The sequence below is a fragment of the Lolium perenne genome, chromosome 3 (assembly GCF_019359855.2).
Source record: "Lolium perenne isolate Kyuss_39 chromosome 3, Kyuss_2.0, whole genome shotgun sequence".
NCBI classification, from domain to species: domain Eukaryota; kingdom Viridiplantae; phylum Streptophyta; class Magnoliopsida; order Poales; family Poaceae; genus Lolium; species Lolium perenne.
In genome coordinates, this window is record NC_067246.2 from 232,056,372 (window position 1) to 232,077,255 (window position 20,884).

Sequence of the window (20,884 nt, forward strand, 5' to 3'; positions counted from 1 at the left end):
GCATAAGAGTTAACTCATAAAGCAATAATTCAAAGTAAAGGTATTGAAGCAACACAAAGGAAGATTAAGTTTCAGCGGTTGCTTTCAACTCATAACATATATATCTCATAGATATTTGTCAATGCAAAGTAATATAACAAGTGCAATATGCAAGTATGTAGGAATCAATGCATAGTTCACACAAGTGTTTGCTTCTTGAGATAGAGAGAAATAGGTGAACTGACTCAACATAAAAGTAAAAGAATGGCCCTTCGCAGAGGGAAGCATTGATTGCTATATTTGTGCTAGAGCTTTGGTTTTGAAAACAAGAAACAATTTTGTCAACGGTAGTAATAAAGCATATGTGTTATGTAAATTATATCCTACAAGTTGCAAGCCTCATGCATAGTATACTAATAGTGCCCGCACCTTGTTCTAATTAGCTCGGATTACCTGGATCATCATCGCAATGCACATGTTTTAACCAAGTGTCACAAAGGGGTACCTCTATGCCGCCTGTACAAAGGTCTAAGGAGAAAGCTCGCATTGGATTTCTCGCTATTGATTATTCTCAACTTAGACATCCATACCGGGACAACATAGACAACATATAATGGACTCCTCTTTAATGCTTAAGCATTCAACAATTATTAATTTTCTCATATGAGATTGAGGATATTTGTCCAAAACTGAAACTTCCACCATGGATCATGGCTTTAGTTAGCGGCCCAATGTTCTTCTCTAACATTATGCATGCTCTAACCATTCTAGTGGTAAATCTCCCTTACTTCAGACAAGACGGACATGCATAGCAACTCACATGATATTCAACAAAGAGTAGTTGATGGCGTCCCCAGGATCATGGTTATCGCACAACAAGCAACTTAATAAGAGATAAAGTGCATAAGTACATATTCAATACCACAATAGTTTTTAGGCTATTTGTCCCATGAGCTATATATTGCAAAGGTAAAGGATAGAAATTTAAAGGTCGCACTCAAGCAATTTACTTTGAAATGGCGGATAAATACCATGTAGTAGGTAGGTATGGTGGACACAAATGGCATAGTGGTTGGCTCAAGGATTTTGGATGCATGAGAAGTATTCCCTCTCGATACAGGGCTAGGCTAGCAAGGCTATTTGAAACAAACACAAGGATGAACCGGTGCAGCAAAACTCACATAAAAGACATATTGTAAACATTATAAGACTCTACACCGTCTTCCTTGTTGTTCAACCCAATACTAGAAATTATCTAGACCTTAGAGAGACCAATTATGCAAACCAAATTTTAGCAAGCTCTATGTATTTCTTCACTAATAGGTGCAAAGTATATGATGCAAGAGCTTAAACATGAGCACAACAATTGCCAAGTATCACATTATTCAAGACATTATAGCAATTACTACATGTATCATTTTCCAATTCCAACCATATAACAATGAACGAAGCAGTTTCAACCTTCGCCATGAACACTATGAGTAAAGCCTAAGGACATATTTGTCCATATGAAACAGCGGAGCGTGTCTCTCTCCCACACAATGAATGCTAGGATCCAACTTTATTCAAACAAAAACAAAAACGAAAGCAAACAGACGCTCCAAGTAAAGTACATAAGATGTGACGGAATAAAAATATAGTTTCAAGAGAAGGAACCTGATAATTTTGTCGATGAAGAAGGGGATGCCTTGGGCATCCCCAAGCTTAGACGCTTGAGTATTCTTGATATATGCAGGGGGGAACCACCGGGGCATCCCCAAGCTTAGAGCTTTCACTCTTCTTGATCACATTGTATCATCCTCCTCTCTTGACCCTTGAAAACTTCCTCCACACCAAACTCAAAGCAAACTCATTAGAGGGTTAGTGCATAATCAAAAACTCACATGTTCAGAGGTGACACATTCATTCTTAACACTTCTGGACATTGCCCAAAGCTAGTGGAAGTTAATGGAACAAAGAAATTCATCCCTCATAGCAAAAGAGGCAATGCGAAATAAAAGGCAGAATCTGTCAAAACAGAACAGTCCGTAAAGACGAATTTTATTGAGGCACCAGACTTGCTCAAATGAAAATGCTCGAATTGAATGAAAGTTGCGTACATATCTGAGGATCACTCACGTAAATTGGCATAATTTTCTGAGTTACCTACAGAGAATTAGGCCCAGATTCGTGACAGCAAGAAATCTGTTTCTGCGCAGTAATCCAAATCTAGTATGAACCTTACTATCAAAGACTTTACTTGGCACAACAATGCAACAAAACTAAGATAAGGAGAGGTTTCTACAGTAGTAACAACTTCCAAAACACAAATATAAAACAAAGTACTGTAGTAAAATAAACACATGGGTTATCTCCCAAGAAGTTCTTTCTTTATAGCCATTAAGATGGGCTCAGCAGTTTTAATGATGCACTCGCAAAAAATAGTACTTGAAGCAAAAGAGAGCATCAAGAGGCAAATTCAAAACACATTTAAGTCTAACATGCTTCCTATAAAAAGGAATCTTGTAAATAAACAAGTTCAAGAAACATAATGCAACAAGCATATGAAAACTAGACAAGCTCAACTTCAAGATTTTAAGCATATAGAGAGGTGTTTTAGTAACATGAAAATTTCTACAACCATATTTTCCTCTCTCATAAAAATGTCCAGTAGCATCATGAGCAAACTCAACAATATAACTATCACATAAAGCATTCTTATCATGAGTCTCATGCATAAAATTATTACTCTCCACATAAGCATAATCAATTTTATTAGTTGTAGTGGGAGCAAATTCAACAAAGTAGCTATCATTAAATATATGAGGCATATTGTAATCATAATCAAATTTATCCTCCATAACAGGTGGCAACAAAAGACCAATATCATTATAATCATCATAAATAGGAGGTAAAGTATCATCAAAGTAAATTTTCTCCTCAATGCTTGGGGGACTAAAAAGATTATGCTCATCAAAACCAGCTTCCCCAAGCTTAGAATTTTCCATAGCATTAGCAACAATGGTGTTCAAAGTGTTCATACTAATATGTTCCATGGGCTTTTTAATTTTCGGATCAAACCATCCATGTCTTAAATCAGGAAATAGAATAAGAAGCTCATTGTTGTCCATTATGCCTTACTAGTGTAAACAAGAAACAAAAAGATGCAATTGCAGGATCTAAAGGAAATAGCTTCGAGCACACACACAATGGCGCCAGAAAAGTACTGTTACCTAGAACCGGAGTATGAGTGCCTTTTACCTTTCCTCCCCGGCAACGGCGCCAGAAAAGTGCTTGATGTCTACGGGAGCTTCTATTCTTGTAGACAGTGTTGGGCCTCCAAGAGCAGAGGTTTGTATAACAGCAGCAAGTTTCCCTTAAGTGGATCACCCAAGGTTTATCGATCTCAGGGAGGAAGAGGTCAAAGATATCCCTCTCAAGCAACCCTGCAATCACGATACAAGAAGTCTCTTGTGTCCCCAACACACCAAATAGGTGCACTAGTTCGGCGAAGAGATAGTGAAATACAGGTGGTATGAATAAGTATGAGTAGTAGCAACGGCACCAGAAAAGTGCTTTGCTATCCAGGACTGGCGTGTGGTTGATGGTGGTAATATTGCGGACGATACGGATGCGATGAGAACGATAAACAAGCAGCGATAGCAGTATTTAGGAACAAGGCCTAGGGATTATACTTTCACTAGTGGACACTCTCAACATTGATCACATAACAGAATAAATAGATAGATGCTAGACTCTACACTCTCTTGTTGGATGATGAACACCACTAATTGCGTAGGGCTACAAGAACCCTCAATGCCGGAGTTAACAAGCTCCACAATATTCGATATTCATATTTAAATAACCTTAGAGTGCAAGATAGATCAACACAACCAAACCAAGTACTAACATAGCATGCACACTGTGACCATCACACTATGAAAGGAGGAATAGATCACATCAATACCATCATAGTAATAGTTAACTTCATAATCTTCAAGAGATCACAATCATAGCATAAACCAAGTACTTCATGATGCACACACTGCCAACATTACATCATGGAGGAGGAATAGACTACTTTAATAACATCACTAGAGTAGCACATAGATGAATTGTGATACAAAACTCATATGAATCTCAATCATGTAAGGCAGCTCATGAGATCATTGTATTGAAGTACATAGGAGAGAGATTAACCACATAGCTACCGGTACAGCCCCGAGCCTCGATGGAGAACTACTCCCTCCTCATGGGAGACAGCAGCGGTGATGAAGATGGCGGTGGAGATGGCAGCGGTGTCGATGGAGAAGCCTTCCGGGGGCACTTCCCCATCCCGGCGGCGTGCCGGAACAGAGACTCCTGTCCCCCAGATCTTGGCTTCGCGATGGCGGCGGCTCTGGATGGTTTCTCGTACCGTGGCTTTTCCGTATCGAAGATTTAGGTCGAGGGGCTTCTTATAGGCGAAGAGGCGGCGTCAGAAGGTCAACGAGGCGACGACACACTAGGGGGGCGCGGGCCACCCCCAGGCCGCGCCGGCCTACCATCTGGTGGGCCTGTGGCCCCCCTCTGGCCTCTCTCGGGTGTTCTGGAAGCTTCGCGTGATCCTAAGATGCTGCGCGTTGATTTCGTCCGATTCTGAGAATATTTCCTTACTAGGATTTCTGAAACCAAAAACAGCAGAAAACAGCAACTGGCCCTTCGGCATCTCGTCAATAGGTTAGTTCCGGAAAACGCATAAAAACGATATAAAGTGTGCATAAAACATGTAGGTATCATCAATAAAGTGGCATGGAACATAAGAAATTATCGATACGTCGGAGACGTATGAACCCACTGTGTGAAAACACATTCCAAAATATCAAAAAGTTCTAAAATAAAATTGCGCATGTACATCTAGACATTCTATGTCCGCACATAAGTTTTCGGGAAAAAGGAACATTTCTTGTGTCCCGTGTAAAAAAGGGCAATTTTTTATGTTTCTCACATGACTATTCACGGGAACATTTTTTTGTCTTTTTACGTTCGTTTCCCCCGAAAACTTCTGAGCGAATATAGAACATCTGAATATACACACGAAATTTTATTCTGGATTTTTTTTGGCATGTTCGCATTTTATTTTTTCTGCATTTTGTATAATAGGTTCGTATGCGCCTATGTGCCAAAACACCACCTCCTCATCATTGCTACATAAAGTTCATTAGTCCATCTCCTTAAAGAATGATAGCAAGAAAATAATCTTATAATGTGATATCTTTCATAAACCTCATCTATAGCTAACAATATGTCAATCTTGTATATAACAAATGCACAAAGTACTATGGACCGTTAAGCATGTAAACGGTGGAAGAAGAAAATAAAGGTTCATTGTATATTGTTCTATTCTAGTTTTAAAATCATATTTTATATTTCATATTTCTGGACACCTGAAGAAATACAAAGTAACCATTGATTAAACATGTACAAGAGATATTTAGCTTCCAAACACTACCCCTCAAATTTATGCTTAAATAATAGTACATCACTAGTGTTAGTTCCATTGCCCCTCGGCATCTCATTTTTAATGTTAAAGCGAAAAAAATATGGCTTATATGCTTGTTCTATTACAAGTTAAATGCATCATACCCATTGACCACAATTGCTAAGTCCACACACTACTCAACCCACAAGAAATTCGTCATCATATGCATACAGTTCCAAGCGAGGTTTCACTGAGGTACCTCTTACTCCTTTGTATGAGGAGTCCCTTTGTGAGGGAATATCCATACTTGGATGACAAGACAAACAGAAAAATGAACCCCTCGGTGTTTCTTTTTTATTTACTATTTGCATATCTTTTTATTTAAAATGCTTCATTCAATGTCCATGCTATAAATTTCCACCATGATGCATAACATGGCTTAAGTTTGCGGCCAAATGCTCCCTCTGACACATATCCATACTCGAAAATACTTGATTACATCCAACTTATTTCACACCGCTAAGAACCACAGCCAAATGATATGATATCAACAGATGGTTCCCGAGTTGAAAACGTTACCCATGATACATGGTTCTACTAACACTCAACCCATAACATGTCAAACACATCGTTACATAATTCCAATCACAATGAGTCAAGTTCAATTATTTGAGTTCAGGGTCACCCCACAACCAACTTCTCTATGAAAAACCCAACCATAAGCAATAACATTTGGAAGCTAGATAAAACCCACATGGGAAGTATACTTGGAATAGCATTAATACTATGTAGGTAGATATAGTGGACACTGCTGGAATAACTTAGTTTAAGGGATTATGGATGCACAATTCTTTGTTTGTTTAATTATTTGGGCTAGCAAGGGGAAGCTAGTTGACTATATACAAGCTTGCAAAAGTGCCCATAGTACTAATCATTTATTAGTAGACAATATTAACATGAATTTATCCATCTATGTTGTGGATAAAAGCTACTAAATACTACACTTGCAATTATCCCTAATTAAAATAAATGAAACAAATAACAAGATGTTACGACATGCATAACTTGTTATACAACTATTATTTCATTTCCCCTTCTTTTTGTGCATCCATTTTCTTTATTTCTCCAACAACTTTATTAATAATGGTATTGGAAACATGAATAAAATGCAAATTTAACACAAAAGTAAAGATAAAGACGCTCCAAATATACGTGGAAATCTTATATTGCTCGAAAAATAAAATTTAGAGGTGTGCAAACCGTGTGTGTAATAGCTCCAATGGGGTGCCTAGGGCGTCCCCAATCTTTTGGTTTTCATCATTCTTAGATATATCGTGGTACGGTGTTCCTTCATTTCCTAAGAAAAAACTTTAACACAAAACTTTCTCCCATTTTTTTCCATGATGATTCCCATTAAATTATTGATGCATTAGTACCGAAATTATTTGCATTCTCTTACTTGGTATTGAACTCCTTTAATATTTTTATGCCTGTTTTTAACAGTTTTTGAGTTCTGAAAAAATTTACACCGAAAATGTTCTTCATATATCACCAAACAAATCCCAGGTCATTTTTTCTGCACAGAGGACCCACCAGGCGAAAGGACAAAGAAAAACATTAAACAAGGGAGAAAATAACACTGGTGGCGTGCCCCTGCCCTGGGCGCGCCACCTAGCCTTGTGAGCACCACATGTGTTGTTAGGTGAGGAGCAAGCTCCCAGGTTCTTCCCCTCGACTCAAAACCCGACCAAGTACCATTCGAAAAAAATTCTCCTGCTCCATTGCTGCTCCTTTTTTGATCTACAAATTTGGGCAACTATTTTCTAATCCCTTTGGAGGGATTACTCCTTGGTATGTGACTCCTCCACCTATCTAACTTTTTTTTTATATAATGCTTTATATTTAGAGGAGGATGCTGCTCTTGGTGTCACATATTATGCCAGAGAAACCCATGGATTTGCCAATTTTAGGTGGAAATAACTAATAGTTTCACACATGGTAGAGCCTCTGTGAGTACTTTTAAGTGGATATAACTTGCTACATCTAATTTGTTTAGTGGTTTGTGATTAAGGTGCAGCAAGGTTTGATCCACCATGGACAAGCAAAAGGGCCTCTTTAGTGGGCTAAGGTCAAGGAGAAACTCAAAAGTCTCCATCAACCTCGATGAAGAACATCTATGGGAGGATGACATGCTTATGAAGGCGGAAGGTTTGAAAAATTGTCAATATACATACCCTTCTTTGTTGATCTAATCTTGCATCGAGTCTTTTCGAGCGAACATTCTTTTTATCCCTGTTTTCTAGATCTCATCTTTGCAACTACTCATGTCTTCGCCGTGGAGCGCCCCAATGGGAAGGTTCCCGTGTTCATCATGAAAGTCATTGCTTAATTAGGACCCACATGAACAACCTAAGCTTAGGGGAGTTCTACCAGTTTTTTTTTTCTTTTTAGTTTATCATATCGCTCTTAGTCATTATCTTTACTTTGGTTTTGCTTTCATCTAGTAGTTATCGATTTTTCGTAGTTTGGAAAGCTCATAGAGCATTATCATCTATATTTTGTAAAGCGGTTCTTAATGAAATATAAAGTATGGTGTCGTCCATGATTTTCTTGTCTGAAGATTTATGGGTAACACTTATGCAGATGTGCGTCTCATATCTAGAAGTTTCTATTAGACCTTGTCTTGAACTAAATTAACTCGAGCATGAACAAGCATAGAACTTTTCAAGTAGAGCTTGCAACAAATGAAATATCCATGCAAATAATACTAATAAATGAAAGAAAATACCTTGAATTTGTGGTGGAGATGTGGTCCTAGAGAAGAAATAGTTAGGAAGAGATGATGACAAGGGACATGCGATACTCTTGTGCTACTTAGTAATCAACATGTAAACTGATGGTCATGGATATTTCAATACATATGATCAAAACAAGAATGTGAATTAAAAGGTAGGCACCCGAGGATTTGGTTAGCCATGAAAAGTGAAAGGCAGAGCTGGATGTAAAACATATGACATGATTGAAAGATCCATCAATAAGATTTATACTAGTTACTAGGGGGCAAGACTATTAACTGATCCCAGTCAAAATATGGCAAATTGTTTGACAAATTCAAACTCCATGTTTATCTTGTTGTTTAGCAAATTCTCTTCTTGTAACTAGTTGCTCTAGGAGAGTTTATTTTCATTGTAAAGGCAAAGTAAAAGTCAAAGGAAGCAGGTAAAAAACCATGCATATAGAAAAGAAATATATGAATAATGTTCAATTTTCTAACATGTAATGGTTAGTTTTGTTTAAATGGTAAGAGGTAGTTGCTAGAATTTCTATCATATGAAATCCACATTTGTATGGTTGTTAGTTTAGAGATTTTACAAGGCAATTGAGTATGCATCAGTTCATGATGGAATGCTCGTATTTTTTATTATCAACCATAAGATCATTGATGCATGATATGATCTATCCGCTTATTTTCTCGAGGATGAGCAAAGGTTGAAGCTTGGAGGAGTTGATACGTACATTTTACATCATCAATATTCTGACATATATGATTAGTTTTAGTTTATATTTGCCATCATATATCGTTATTTATGCATTTTTAGTTGATTTCCGGAACTTTCCTGTAAAGTTCCTTTATTTTTGTTTTAACTCTGCCTGGCAGAAAACACCTTCTGTTAGTATTTTGACATTACATGAGCTATGAGACTCTAAAAAGGGCAAGATCAGACACCACGCTTCAATTTTTTGAGACGCATCCACCAGGCCAAAGAAGGACCAGAGGCGCCCAACATGCTGGGAAAGAGAGCATGCGGCGCGTCCTCCCCCTATGGCTTGTAGTTCCAAGTTAGCCCCGGTAAAATGGGCAAGAAGGATAAAAGAGGTTATGTAAATTCTCTTTGTTAGTATGCATATCTATATTTGGATCGCAGACTTACACACAACTAAATTAGAGATGGATGCTATGTTAGTTGGATTACATTATATGATCAATATCATTCATACAACATCCCACTACTACCTTATGTCTACGCTTTTAGTCACTGAAAGTTATATAATACTACTTTCGGTGAAAACTGAAAATTTGATGTTGTTGTTTACTAGTACTTGTCTTTACTGCTTTGAATTAACTACTATAAAATCACTATTTTCTTTGTGAGTTTATTGATATACATGTGTGGTTGAGAGTGACGCGTCTCAATTGCTAAAGTCTTATTGATATTCTTGTGTTTCCCTCGAGTCGAACTATAAATTGGTAATAATTCCCATCGAAGATTTCAGAGACCCCCTATACTTGTGAGCATCACATGTGTTGGCTGGTGTTTCGTTGCGTGTAATTTTGGTTGTTATTTTCAGTTTATACTGTTAAGTTTTAGGGGAGCTTGTGAGTTGGAGAGTTGTCACAAGAAATCTCGAACCATATGTTTTAGTTGGTTTCATCCGGCTAATGAAATCGAGGGCCATGCCTCCTCAATTCCAAAAAGAAAAACATTGAGCACTCATGTCCAGACTAAGAGGGGATGACCGAGGAGGAGTGAAAGCTCCCTCGGAGTTTCTAGAGATATAAATTGCTCTGAGAAGAAATGGGGAGGCTCTATGCTTGAAAATTGGATTACGAAGGGGAAAAGACAACTTGTTTTCAGGCATTGCTCTGTAAAATGGAAAATAAATATGACGTGATATTGTTGCATGTACATCAAAAATAGGTAGTGGGCGCTCTGCTCTCTCCATCCATAAATAAGTGAATGTTTAGCTTTAAAATTTATGCATAAAAGAGTACACTTCTTTGTTTCCAATGCACGAAAGTAGGAAAAAGTTACTTATGTCTCATCACACGGAAATCAAAGCAAATAACATGCACTATGAACAACCGACTAAAGTTGAGACCCCGCCTATGTTACTAGTCTAAGTTACTCCCCACTATGAGCAGCCTTAGCTCACTGTTATTGGGCTTTGTACTGAAATTACTTCCCTCATCACATGCGAAAATTAAAGGATTTTGCATTGGGAATGTGTCTTCTTATTTTCTACATCCTCCTTGAAATAGGCTTTCGCCCCGCTTTATAAATAAAGCCACACACGACCAAACCGATACTAGGTAGAGAGGAAAACCTCTTACAAAGCAGACCACAAAAATAAAATGAAAGTACAGGAGATGCCACACCCTCCACAATACAACCGAAACAACCGACTAAAGTTGAGACCCCGCCTCCTTGTTAAGCCACCGGACATCGTCGTCTCTACCACCAAGTTGTTGCTGGGAAGGGCCGCCTGCCCGCTCCGGGCCGTGGAGCGCCGATCCTGCCAGCAGCCAACAAGTACCGAGAACGAAGACCACAATGTCACGTGTAAAAGATAAGAGGCCGCCGAGTCCGCCCTATGTCGGGACGGAGAGCAGCAAAAGAGGATCTGAGCATGCCCACCGATGACGACGAGGGCAAGCCAAAGGTACCCAAGCTCCACGACGACGCCCCCAAGTGGGTGACGACGCTAGGCGCCGCCGCCGTCGTGACCAAGAACGGTCAAAGGTTTTCACCCGGAACTCTAGCATGAGGGAGCGACCACAATGGTGCCCACAAGAGGGACACGACATCCACAGGCGCCGTCACCGTTGGCGCAAAAGTGCTGGGCTTTCGCCCGAAATCAACTCCCACCACACCAAAGGAACCATGGGCAGCCCGCCGACACCAAACAAAGCCTCCGAGACATGGTCTGGGAGCCGGCACTGCCGAAGCAGCACCAACGCCCGGAACCCCCGCCGCCCACTCCACGCCATCCCCATGACCTAGGAGTAAAGCCACCACCACCGCTACGTCGCCCGCCGGAGAGCCGACCGTGCAGTTTCCAGGCCGCCGCCTCGGCATCCAAGCTCATCCCATCCGCCGGCAGCAACCTCCAGCCAGACCAGCAGTGAGGGCAAGAGCGGCAATGACCGGACAGGGAACAGAGAGCATCCAACCCGGTATGCAGTGGCTGCCAACGAAGGCCCGCCTGGCCCCGATATGGCCTCCGGTCGCGCGGCAGTCGGAGGAGAGGCACTACCACCTCCCAGACTCCCGGCGCCACTGCGAGATGCCGACCAGCGCACACAGCAGGGGCCCATGAGGCCCAGATCGGGCCCAGATCTTGCCCGCCTAGCCTAGATCGGGCCCAGATCTCACCCGCGTCGCCCTACTGCCGCACCGCGCCGCCGGAGGTCGCCGCCGTCCTAACCAAACCCTGCAGCTCCACCACCTCTGCTGCTAGGCCGACCCCCGCCGCCAGAGAATGGGGCCGAGCCCACGCCGCTCGAGAAAAGCCACCGCCGTCGCGGCTGCAGCCGGCAGCACGCCCTCCCGAGCACGCCCACCCGAGCACGAGGTAACCACGCCACCGGAGATCCGGCCGCGCCGCCGCGCCCCTCGCCAAGCACGCCGCCCTCGACGGCCGCCACGACCCGTGCCGCTTCTGCGCGCGAGGGGGAAGGAGAGCCCCGCCGCCGCCAGCGCCTAGGCTTTGCCCGGCGACGCCGTCCGGCAGCGGCGAGGAGAGGGGAGGAGAGGAGGAGGGCGGCTGGAGGTGGGGGAGGCTAGTGTTCCCTCCCCGTCGCCCACGGGACCGACAGAGGAGGGCACGGGTCTTTTTCCGTTCAGGAGCAATCTCCCAGAACTAATTACCACATTGAATGAATTCCGGAGAGAAAAATCTATTTTCTACATGCACTTAGCTTATTGGAGTTGAAAGGTTACGGAGAAAAATAGTGGGTGACATATTCTCAATACAAAATCTTTAATATGTTTTGGAAAACCCATACGCCCATTCTTTCATGGAAAGAGACGCTCTTTTGGCGGATAAGAGCGCCTCACTTTAATGTTTTACGAGATTAAACTGGGTACTCTGGGTGTTTCATGTTTTGGAGGCTTAGAAGTGCATGTGCATCCAACGCGACTGACGATCTCATGTGCATCTGACTTCGCTCTACCAAATGAATCAATTGGATGGAATTCATGCACTTGAAGCCCTTCGCCGAAAAAAAAAGATGCACATGCACATGAGATCCTCGCAGTCACGTGTACTCACGTTCTAGAAGATCTGAGCATGAACTGAAGTGCGAATACGCAGGCTTACAGATCCACCGACGATTTCCATGGTTCCTACATCAGGCATATATAGTTTGAAATTTGATCCAGCTTATGTATAGTAATCGACCGCTGTAGATGTCAACAGCTCAGAAGAAAAGCACGCGGGCAAAACAATGAAAACCATCGGAGAGAAAAACAAACGATGCATAAACACACACCATTGCCTAAACACTGGCAAAACTGAACCGAACGTACATTGGCTACAAGTAACAACACGCACATAAACACACACCATTGCAATTGCAAGTTTGCAACACGCTGAGAAATCCATCAACAATGCATATAACTATAGAGGACTAACTCACTCGCTTCTAGCCGGGTCGATACTTAGATGCGGCGCGCGCGGTCAGTTTGATGGACAGTTCCGAGCGACAGATGGGCCGTAGAAGAGGACGCTGGTGGGGCAGTAGATTCCCTGCAGCCCCACCGGCGGTGTGGTGATAGTCTCTTTGATGATCGAGAGCCCAACGCCCTTGTTCGGCGGGTAGACGGGCTTGTTGCAGAGCGGCGTCGGCGACGTGCCCAGGAAGACCTTGCAGTTGCGCTGGTTGAAGTTGGCCAGGTCGTAGAACATCACCAGGAAGTAGCCGTTCTCGTCGGAGGCCGTCGCTGTCACGTTCACCACCTTCTTCCCGTAGCACACCAGCTGCAGCGTCGCGCCTGCGGGCAGAAACGAACATGACGGGCAATTGGCGTGAGCGTGCGTGCATTAATCCGTCGATCGCGAACTATATATGGCTAGGATGGGCGTGGGTGATGCAAAAAATGCAAACCTTGGAGGGGCGATGCGTCCATGTCACGGTTGTAGCGCGTGGACCTGCAAGTCTTGCAGTAGATCACTCCCTGCACGATGACGAACGGGTAGACCGGCGGCGGCGGCATCACGTACGACGGTGACGGTGCCATGTCCGTGTCATTGGCCGGCGACGGGGGCATGGAGATGCCATTGGCCGGCGCCATGGCCTTGGTGTCGGCCATCACATGGTGGGCGGGGAGTAGCAGCGCGCCAAGGGCGAGCAGCGCGGCCCCGACTACAGCTGCGTAGCTCCTCATCTCTGCTTAACTCTCGCTGATTTGCCTGTCAACAATGGTGTATCGGTCCCTAATACTGTACTACTCACTGGTACTAGTGTCAGGTGCTAGCTGGAGTATAACCACTAGGTAATACTGAAGCTAAGGTCAGAATGAACTGGGTGATCAGACTGTCTGGGCACGGGCTTATTTATAATCTGCGCAGCTCTTTTGCCCGGTTCCTAGTTGACCGGAGGAGCGGCGCGGCTAAATCAGATTCCATTCACAGTTAATGTTTTTGATGTCTTACGGTACGAGACTAGGCTATAAGAAATGCGGAGTTTTTGATGTCTCGATCGGAAATCAGAATTTTTGGGAGTGTGTCTCGATCCCAAATGATGCAGCAGTAGTATCCGCTGCTTGTAATTTTTGCTGCACAACGGTAACAGCTCGCAGTGGTGCAGCAGTGGTAGCTCCAACGGTAACTCGTGCTCTCTCTTTCTCCTCTTGGGATTGCTCGTTTGGGAAGTGTGTTGATCAGTTTTATGATGTGGTTTCCGGTGCAGCGGAATCGATCCGTTCTTGAGAGTGCGCGCGGCTCCTTGGTTTGAGCGGAGAGCTTCGACTTCGTTTGACTTCACTTCACCATGATGAATGCAACAATGGTTGCGCCTTTCTTCTCGGGCAGCTTTGCGTCTCTGCCGGCCGATTGTTTAATCTCCTCAATAAATGCTCGCATCGCTAATGTAGATTAGAGTAACCAAGAGACGCCATAGACTGGAACTGGATCCCGGATCCACTGCATTACCATGGTTACTTGGTTAATCTAAGTGCCAAGTCGCTTCGTCAGATTCTGTTTTGGTGTGTCAGGTGCCAACTGCACTCGATCGTGGCGCTGACCGTTTGACAGATTTACAGTCCAACCTTCTTTCTGAGGTCGTACGGTCCATTTAGAAGATACAACAAAAACATAATAGACGCATATATGCAGGCAAGACATAATGCATATGCACTGGCAAACCTTCTTTCTGAGGAAGGCAGGCTATGCTCGTGATGGACTAACTAAACATTTGTTATTCAGTTCTGATGGACTAACTGAACACTTCGATTCAAATTTCGAGCTCTCGCGGTTGAATGTACATGTAACACCTGGCCTAAGAGCAATTCCAATAATCTAGCCAGCTGCTGGCTATAAGCCAAGTGTCATGTCATTTATAGCCAACTTAGAATCAACATATACAATAGTGAGCTACAAAAATGCAGTACTTTATCAATGTATGACCCTACCTTTCACTCTCACAAAGTGATTAGGAGCACGTGCTAGAGCTGGCTCTTGCATAAGAGCCTACTCTCCTTCTCTCTCATCCTCTCTCTCCTCCAACTAAGCAATAATATACTATTTTAATCCTTATAGCCAGTTGATTAGAACTTATTGTACTTGCTCTTATAGTGGAGGAGGTCCATGTGGCCGCATGGGAAGTTGTGTGTTGGTATTAGTTTGGTGTGGATAGTTTAGGGAGAGTTTGATCGGCAAACCACAAATGTTGTAAGAGCTACATGTAGTTTGGTTTTTGAAGAAAGAAAAATCAAAAAATGGTATTTTAATGTTTCAAAAAATGTGTAGAGGTAATGCTTTGTATATGTGTGCATGCCACGCATGTGAGCAAGTCACCATGAAGTAGTACTCATCGTGGAGGAATTAATGGATGACTTGACTATAGCCAAATGGTTCACATTAGAGACATCTATCTATCTACTACTACCTCCATCCCAAGGCTTAAGACTTATATTTTTTTAGAAAAGCCAAAGCAAATAAAGTTTGACCAATTTTTTTTGAATAATCTATCAATAAATATGATATTTCATAGATAGCACATGAAAATATATTTCATTATCTATCTAATAATATTAATTTTGTATTTGACATGTTAATATTTTTTTATAATAATTTAGTCAAAATTAACATATTTTGACTTTCTGAAAAAAATATAGGCCTTAAGCCTTGGAATGGAGGTAGTATTATATATTAAAAGCAAAATATGGATGATTAATAGAGCTACCAAATTAAGCCACATCATCTAAATTATATTAGCAGTAAGATATAAATTAAATGGTTGTGATTTAACGAATGATTATTAATTACGTAATGGGTTGTATCTTCGTTTGACACATTCAATATAAAAATAAGACCATATCTATAGCTTTTTTTTCCTCTGGTCCATAGTAGTCTTTTAAACAAGGTAAGAGCTCGTTTGGAAGCCAGGCTTTCATTTCATTTGTAGTATTTTGAAATGAATACATGTATTCATTTTATTTACATTGTAATTCCAGAAATGTACACTTGTTTGGTTGCCACGGGAATTGCAAATGACAGTAGAATTCAATATTGAATTTGTAAATGGTTTCCATGTACTAAAATAAAAACGCATGCATCACGTGATTGCAACAAGTATTTCTCATAATTTTTTACCTTAAAACATTCTACAGAATACCGAATCATAGATCATAATCCACATATCTTCCAAGTTCCAAAGTTCTAGTCCATAAAACATAAGTGCATCAACTCAATAAATACAAGTTTCAGAGTTTAGAAAACTTGCACATCACAAAGGCTGCTACATCACAAGTTCCAGAGTTTAAACAAGTTCCAGAGTTTAAATAAGTTCCAGGTAGACTGCCACATTACAAAGGAGTATCTCAATCATGTGCTTATTTGCTTCAGAACCCACTTCTTCATCCTTTCAGGCAGTGCTAATAGAGACTTGAACTTGCGATCATCGGCAACTAGAACATCATATATTGCCAACAACTGATCATCTTCTAGGTCTGGTATTCCACCAAGGAGAGCCCATATTTCTTCAGGACCTGCTGGCTTTGGTGGTGGCTCAAGAGCATCACCTTTGAACACAGTAGTAAAATTGTCTAATTTATCTCCAAGCATTGTTGCAATCGAGTCATCAGATCGGTACCTCTTCTTTGGACGATCTTCGCCATCCTTAGTTGAGGAGTTGGCATGTTTATGGGTTGCGGTGGTGTTCGCAATCTCCTCCGCCATTTCAGCTGCGCTCTCATTTGTTGTCCTTGCACCCTCGCCCGTAGCACGGTCTCTGTTGTAAAGTGTATTGATCATGTCCCAATACTTGATGACCTTGTACCTATACGAGGCTGCATCTTTGTTGGCCTGCAAATAATAGGATAAGCAGTGAATATGAATGACAATGTATGGTCAAACTAATGCTACTGTCTGAAATAAGTTCAAAACCAGTGACGTCTGATAGACGGTTCCACCAGTACACAGAAAACAAGTTACTGCATGTTACCCCTCAAAACAACAACAAAATAAATAAATATTAATACTTGACAACCAGAAGACCTACAACAAAATTTATATGGTGTGAAAGGCTCAAAGCACCAGGGTAGCATATAATATTGAAAACGATACACATTTTAGCAACTACTATTGGACATTTTTAAGTATTTAACAAGCTGAAACACCCTAATCAGACTACACTGCCCATTTAAATTTGTGCAGGTCATCAATGGATGATAGTATTTCCAACCAATCGCTTGTGGTGATTAGATTGCAATCAATTGTTCAGGTCACTGACACTGCGCTTACCACAGGAAACTACACTAGTAAGCCAACTTCCTAGATCAGTTTTACATGTCACATGAACTATCATAAATGATACACCAGATATCCACAATATCCCTGATACAGACAATTATGCACCAGATCCAGTCTTCGCCTAGTCCACCTCCCTAATGGGCACAAAGCAGAAAACCTTGACAGCCATTCAATTGGCAATTAACCTCATGTCCACTAATTCACTGTCTAGTTTGGGGAAGTGCACTAGTACAGATGGGATACTCACACATCTCGCGGTAGGAACATTATTACATACTACGCAGTAGACAGTAGACTGTGGTCACGTGACCTTATGATCATAGGTTGCAAACTAATCATCTTTGTCAACTAATGCTAGATGCAGTATAGTGGAATGATTCAAAGGCAGCAAATAAGGAAGTGATATAGAGATTACCTTGGCATAATTGTTCCAAACGTCATCTTCGTCACCTCAATGTGGGTAATCTCAGGTTCATCCACATCAATGAAAACATTATTTAGCTGATTATCTACTGCTTGCAACATCACATCATCCATCTCTCTTTGCCTATCAGCTAGGAAGTTATGCAATATGCAACAAGCATTGATTACTCGAATCTGCCATTAAGTTAGTATGGCATGTTAATACACAAAACTCAAAAGGTTCCAGCAAATGATTCGAATTAAAAAAATAGATGGTACCTGATTTTTTATTCCAAAAAATGAACTAGCCCTTAGAGTAGCCCATCTCATATTTATAAGAGCCCAAATCCTCTCAATTAAGTTCCTAGCAATTGCATGCCGCCGGTTATAGAGCTCTTGTGGAGTTTCTGGATTATTCCCATTGGCAGCCCACTCTTTCAAGTACACCTGGGCATTCTTCGGGCCGGGCCGGGTTTCAGACCAGGCCCGAAAAATCCCGAACCAAAATTCCTAGGCCTGAGCCGGCCCGGCCCGACCTTAGGGCTTAGAAATCAGGCCCGAACCCGGCCCGAACAGAGAAAAACCCGGCCCGGCTCGACAAGCCCGGCCCGAACTAGGTGTAAATAATCCCGTTTTCTGCAAGCTCGAGCCCGGGTCGGCCTGACGTTCGGGCTCCGAAATGAGGCCCGAACCCGACCCGACATGCAAGCCTGACCAGGCCCAGCACGGGATTTTTGGGCTGGGTCGGGCCGGGCTGCCCATGCCCAGCTGTACTTTCAAGTGATACCTTGTATTCCTAAATGGAGCGAAGAAGCCTAGACCATTCGTGTATCCAGCATCTACTAGGTAGTATTTTCCTAAGGTATATGAAAATAGGCCACATTAGATTTTAGTTGAAAAATGCAAATAACTAGTCAAAAGTTGTATCATACTAAGATAGGAGTTACCATTTGTAACTTTGAAAGAGTCATCTCTATCCATTGCATCTCCCAGCACTCTACCATCTGACGCTGAACCTTCCCAGCCAGCCAACACATAAACAAACTTCATGTTGCGGTCACAGACGCCCAACACATTTGTTGTTATGGCCTTCTTCATATTCCTATATCTACCTTGCTTGCGTAGCGGAACACGGACATCAACATGTGTGCCATATAAGGCTCCATGCCCATCGGGGAACTACCTCCATTTGTGATCCTCAGGTAGTTCAGTACCAGGATCTGGCAACTTGATGATTTCATGGGATAAAGAAAGAATGGGTCCTAACACCTCATTTAAATGTCTACTAATTGGCTCAAGTGTCAACCTGTAGGTGCTATGAATCAACCTAAACTTCATGCCATGGCTAAGTACAAGCAATACAATGGTCACAGCCTCTTCAACAGTCACATGAAAGGTGTCTTTCAGTCCTTTCACGTAACATGGCACATAGGTCAAAGAAGGACCCTTTGGTAAACCTTAGAGTATCATAGCAATATAGATTTGGACCCAGGTAAATATTCCTAAGCATTTGCCTCCTAATTCTAGTCTCGGCCTCTTCCTCACTGAAATCACCAAGCTCAACTATCTTTCTCCTACAATACATATGTTGAGCTACTGCAACTACGGTAATAAAGAACCCAGCTGTTGCCCGCTTCCTTTTCTTCCTCTTCTCATGATATAACTCTAGTGGTAGATCAGCCATCTGCAAATATATTTTCTAAGAATCAATCAATCAGCCTACCACCACTAGGTAAGCAAACAAGAATTCGTGAAGGATCGAGCAAGAAAAAAGAAAGAAGCAATATATTATCACACATTTATAGCCCAGGATTAGAATTCATAGTTACGTGTATAGGTAAGATGATTTTTGCTACTGGCTAATATAATTCACCAACAGGTGCAGAGTCAAGGGCTAAGTGAGTCATTATTTTTAAAACCATGTAGCAGACACACAATTCACCAACCACCAGAGAAAATTGTAAAGGCAGCCTAACAACCAGTTCACAACAAATGGATTAATCAGTAATGTCGTGAGTGTAAATAAATACATAGCAGAACTACTGCAACAAATGTAATTTGATACTTTAGAAAAATCTGACCAATAATAAGCATCAATTAATTCTAAAAAATAGTAAACATGGGAGGGATTTGAGCCTGGGCCTAGCACACTGACCATGCACCTATGCAGAAGCCAAAGATGCACGCAATATACTATCATGGTCGGACGTACCATCTAAGTTACATGGATTTGAGAGCAATATTCAAGCTGTTGAGACCCTCATCGTCACTACCATCAGAAGACTAAGTGGACCCTGATCGTCACTAACATCAGCAATATTCAAGTTACATGGATTAAGTGGGTGGCAGACTGAATCCTATTCTAGGCCAAACAGGTCCAAGAACTAAACACTGACCATCCGGTCGAGCATCTTGCGTGCAGGGGCGTGGCCGTAGGTGGGCAGCCATTTGTCAGCCACGCGAGGCGGACGCGGCCAGCTTTGCCCGGATCCCCACGACGTCGGCACGACCACGGATCACCAAAATCGCTACAAACCGCGTCAGGCACAAATCCTCTCCACCAGCTCCGATCTACGTACAGCTACGGAAGAGCACAAATCTACCAAGATCCAAGCGGGTAGATATAGGGAGAGCAAGGAGCAAGGTGAAGGAAGCTCGCGCGTACCGTTCTTGGCCGACGAGGCGGTGGGAGGAGGACCGGTGAGATGGGATCGGGGATGGAGGCGGCGATGCGGTTGGTGGACGAGGGGGCGATGTAGAGGGAGAAGGATCCTACGAGGTGGAGGGGAGAGGAGGCGGCGACGCAGGCGGAGGAGGAGCGTCGGCAAGGCGGACGTCGGGGGAGGAGGCCGCAGCGACGCAGACGGGGGACGGGGAACGAGAGAAAAGCGAATGACAGGTCTCACCTGGGAATTGTGTTTACCCGTGATCTCATTTTGCTGGATTCCCAAATGAAATGATCGTCTAATTCTGTGGCAATCAACCCACCTGTGAAGTTCCAAAATGAATTCCATAATTCCAGGCTCAAATGATGGATACCAAACGACTTCTAATTGATTTTTTGCCGGAGCATATCTGTTCGGATAGGAGACTCCAATCACAAAAAGGAATGTCTAGCTACGCGGGTCCGTTTAGGAAACAAAAAAATTAACAGAATAAGAAGGGATACAAGTATAGATTACCATAAAAAAAGATGTACCCGTACAGGTTTATAGCTAGCTAAAAGTTGAAAGGGTGATTTAGTATATTTTCTATAGCTTGAACTTATAATATAGTGAAGTTTAAACGTATATAAGTGTATAGATATAT

General features: G+C 42.3%; 1 protein-coding gene and 1 long non-coding RNA gene across 2 annotated transcripts; both read right to left on the minus strand.

The window, feature by feature from the left end:
- Positions 1 to 12,662: 12,662 nt before the first annotated feature.
- On the minus strand, positions 12,663 to 13,713 carry LOC127338583 (uncharacterized). Its single transcript, XM_051364639.2, has 2 exons — positions 13,308 to 13,713; positions 12,663 to 13,194 (listed from the first exon to the last, which is right to left on the minus strand). Exons 1-2 carry the CDS (start codon positions 13,585 to 13,587, stop codon positions 12,881 to 12,883), a joined length of 594 nt encoding a protein of 197 aa, XP_051220599.1. The 5' UTR covers positions 13,588 to 13,713; the 3' UTR covers positions 12,663 to 12,880.
- A 2,418-nt stretch (positions 13,714 to 16,131) lies between these two features.
- Positions 16,132 to 20,143, minus strand: LOC127338584 (uncharacterized). The gene is made up of 3 exons (XR_007874424.2): positions 17,855 to 20,143; positions 17,589 to 17,770; positions 16,132 to 16,726 (listed from the first exon to the last, which is right to left on the minus strand). It is a non-coding gene; the product is annotated as an uncharacterized lncRNA (long non-coding RNA).
- Positions 20,144 to 20,884: the final 741 nt, after the last annotated feature.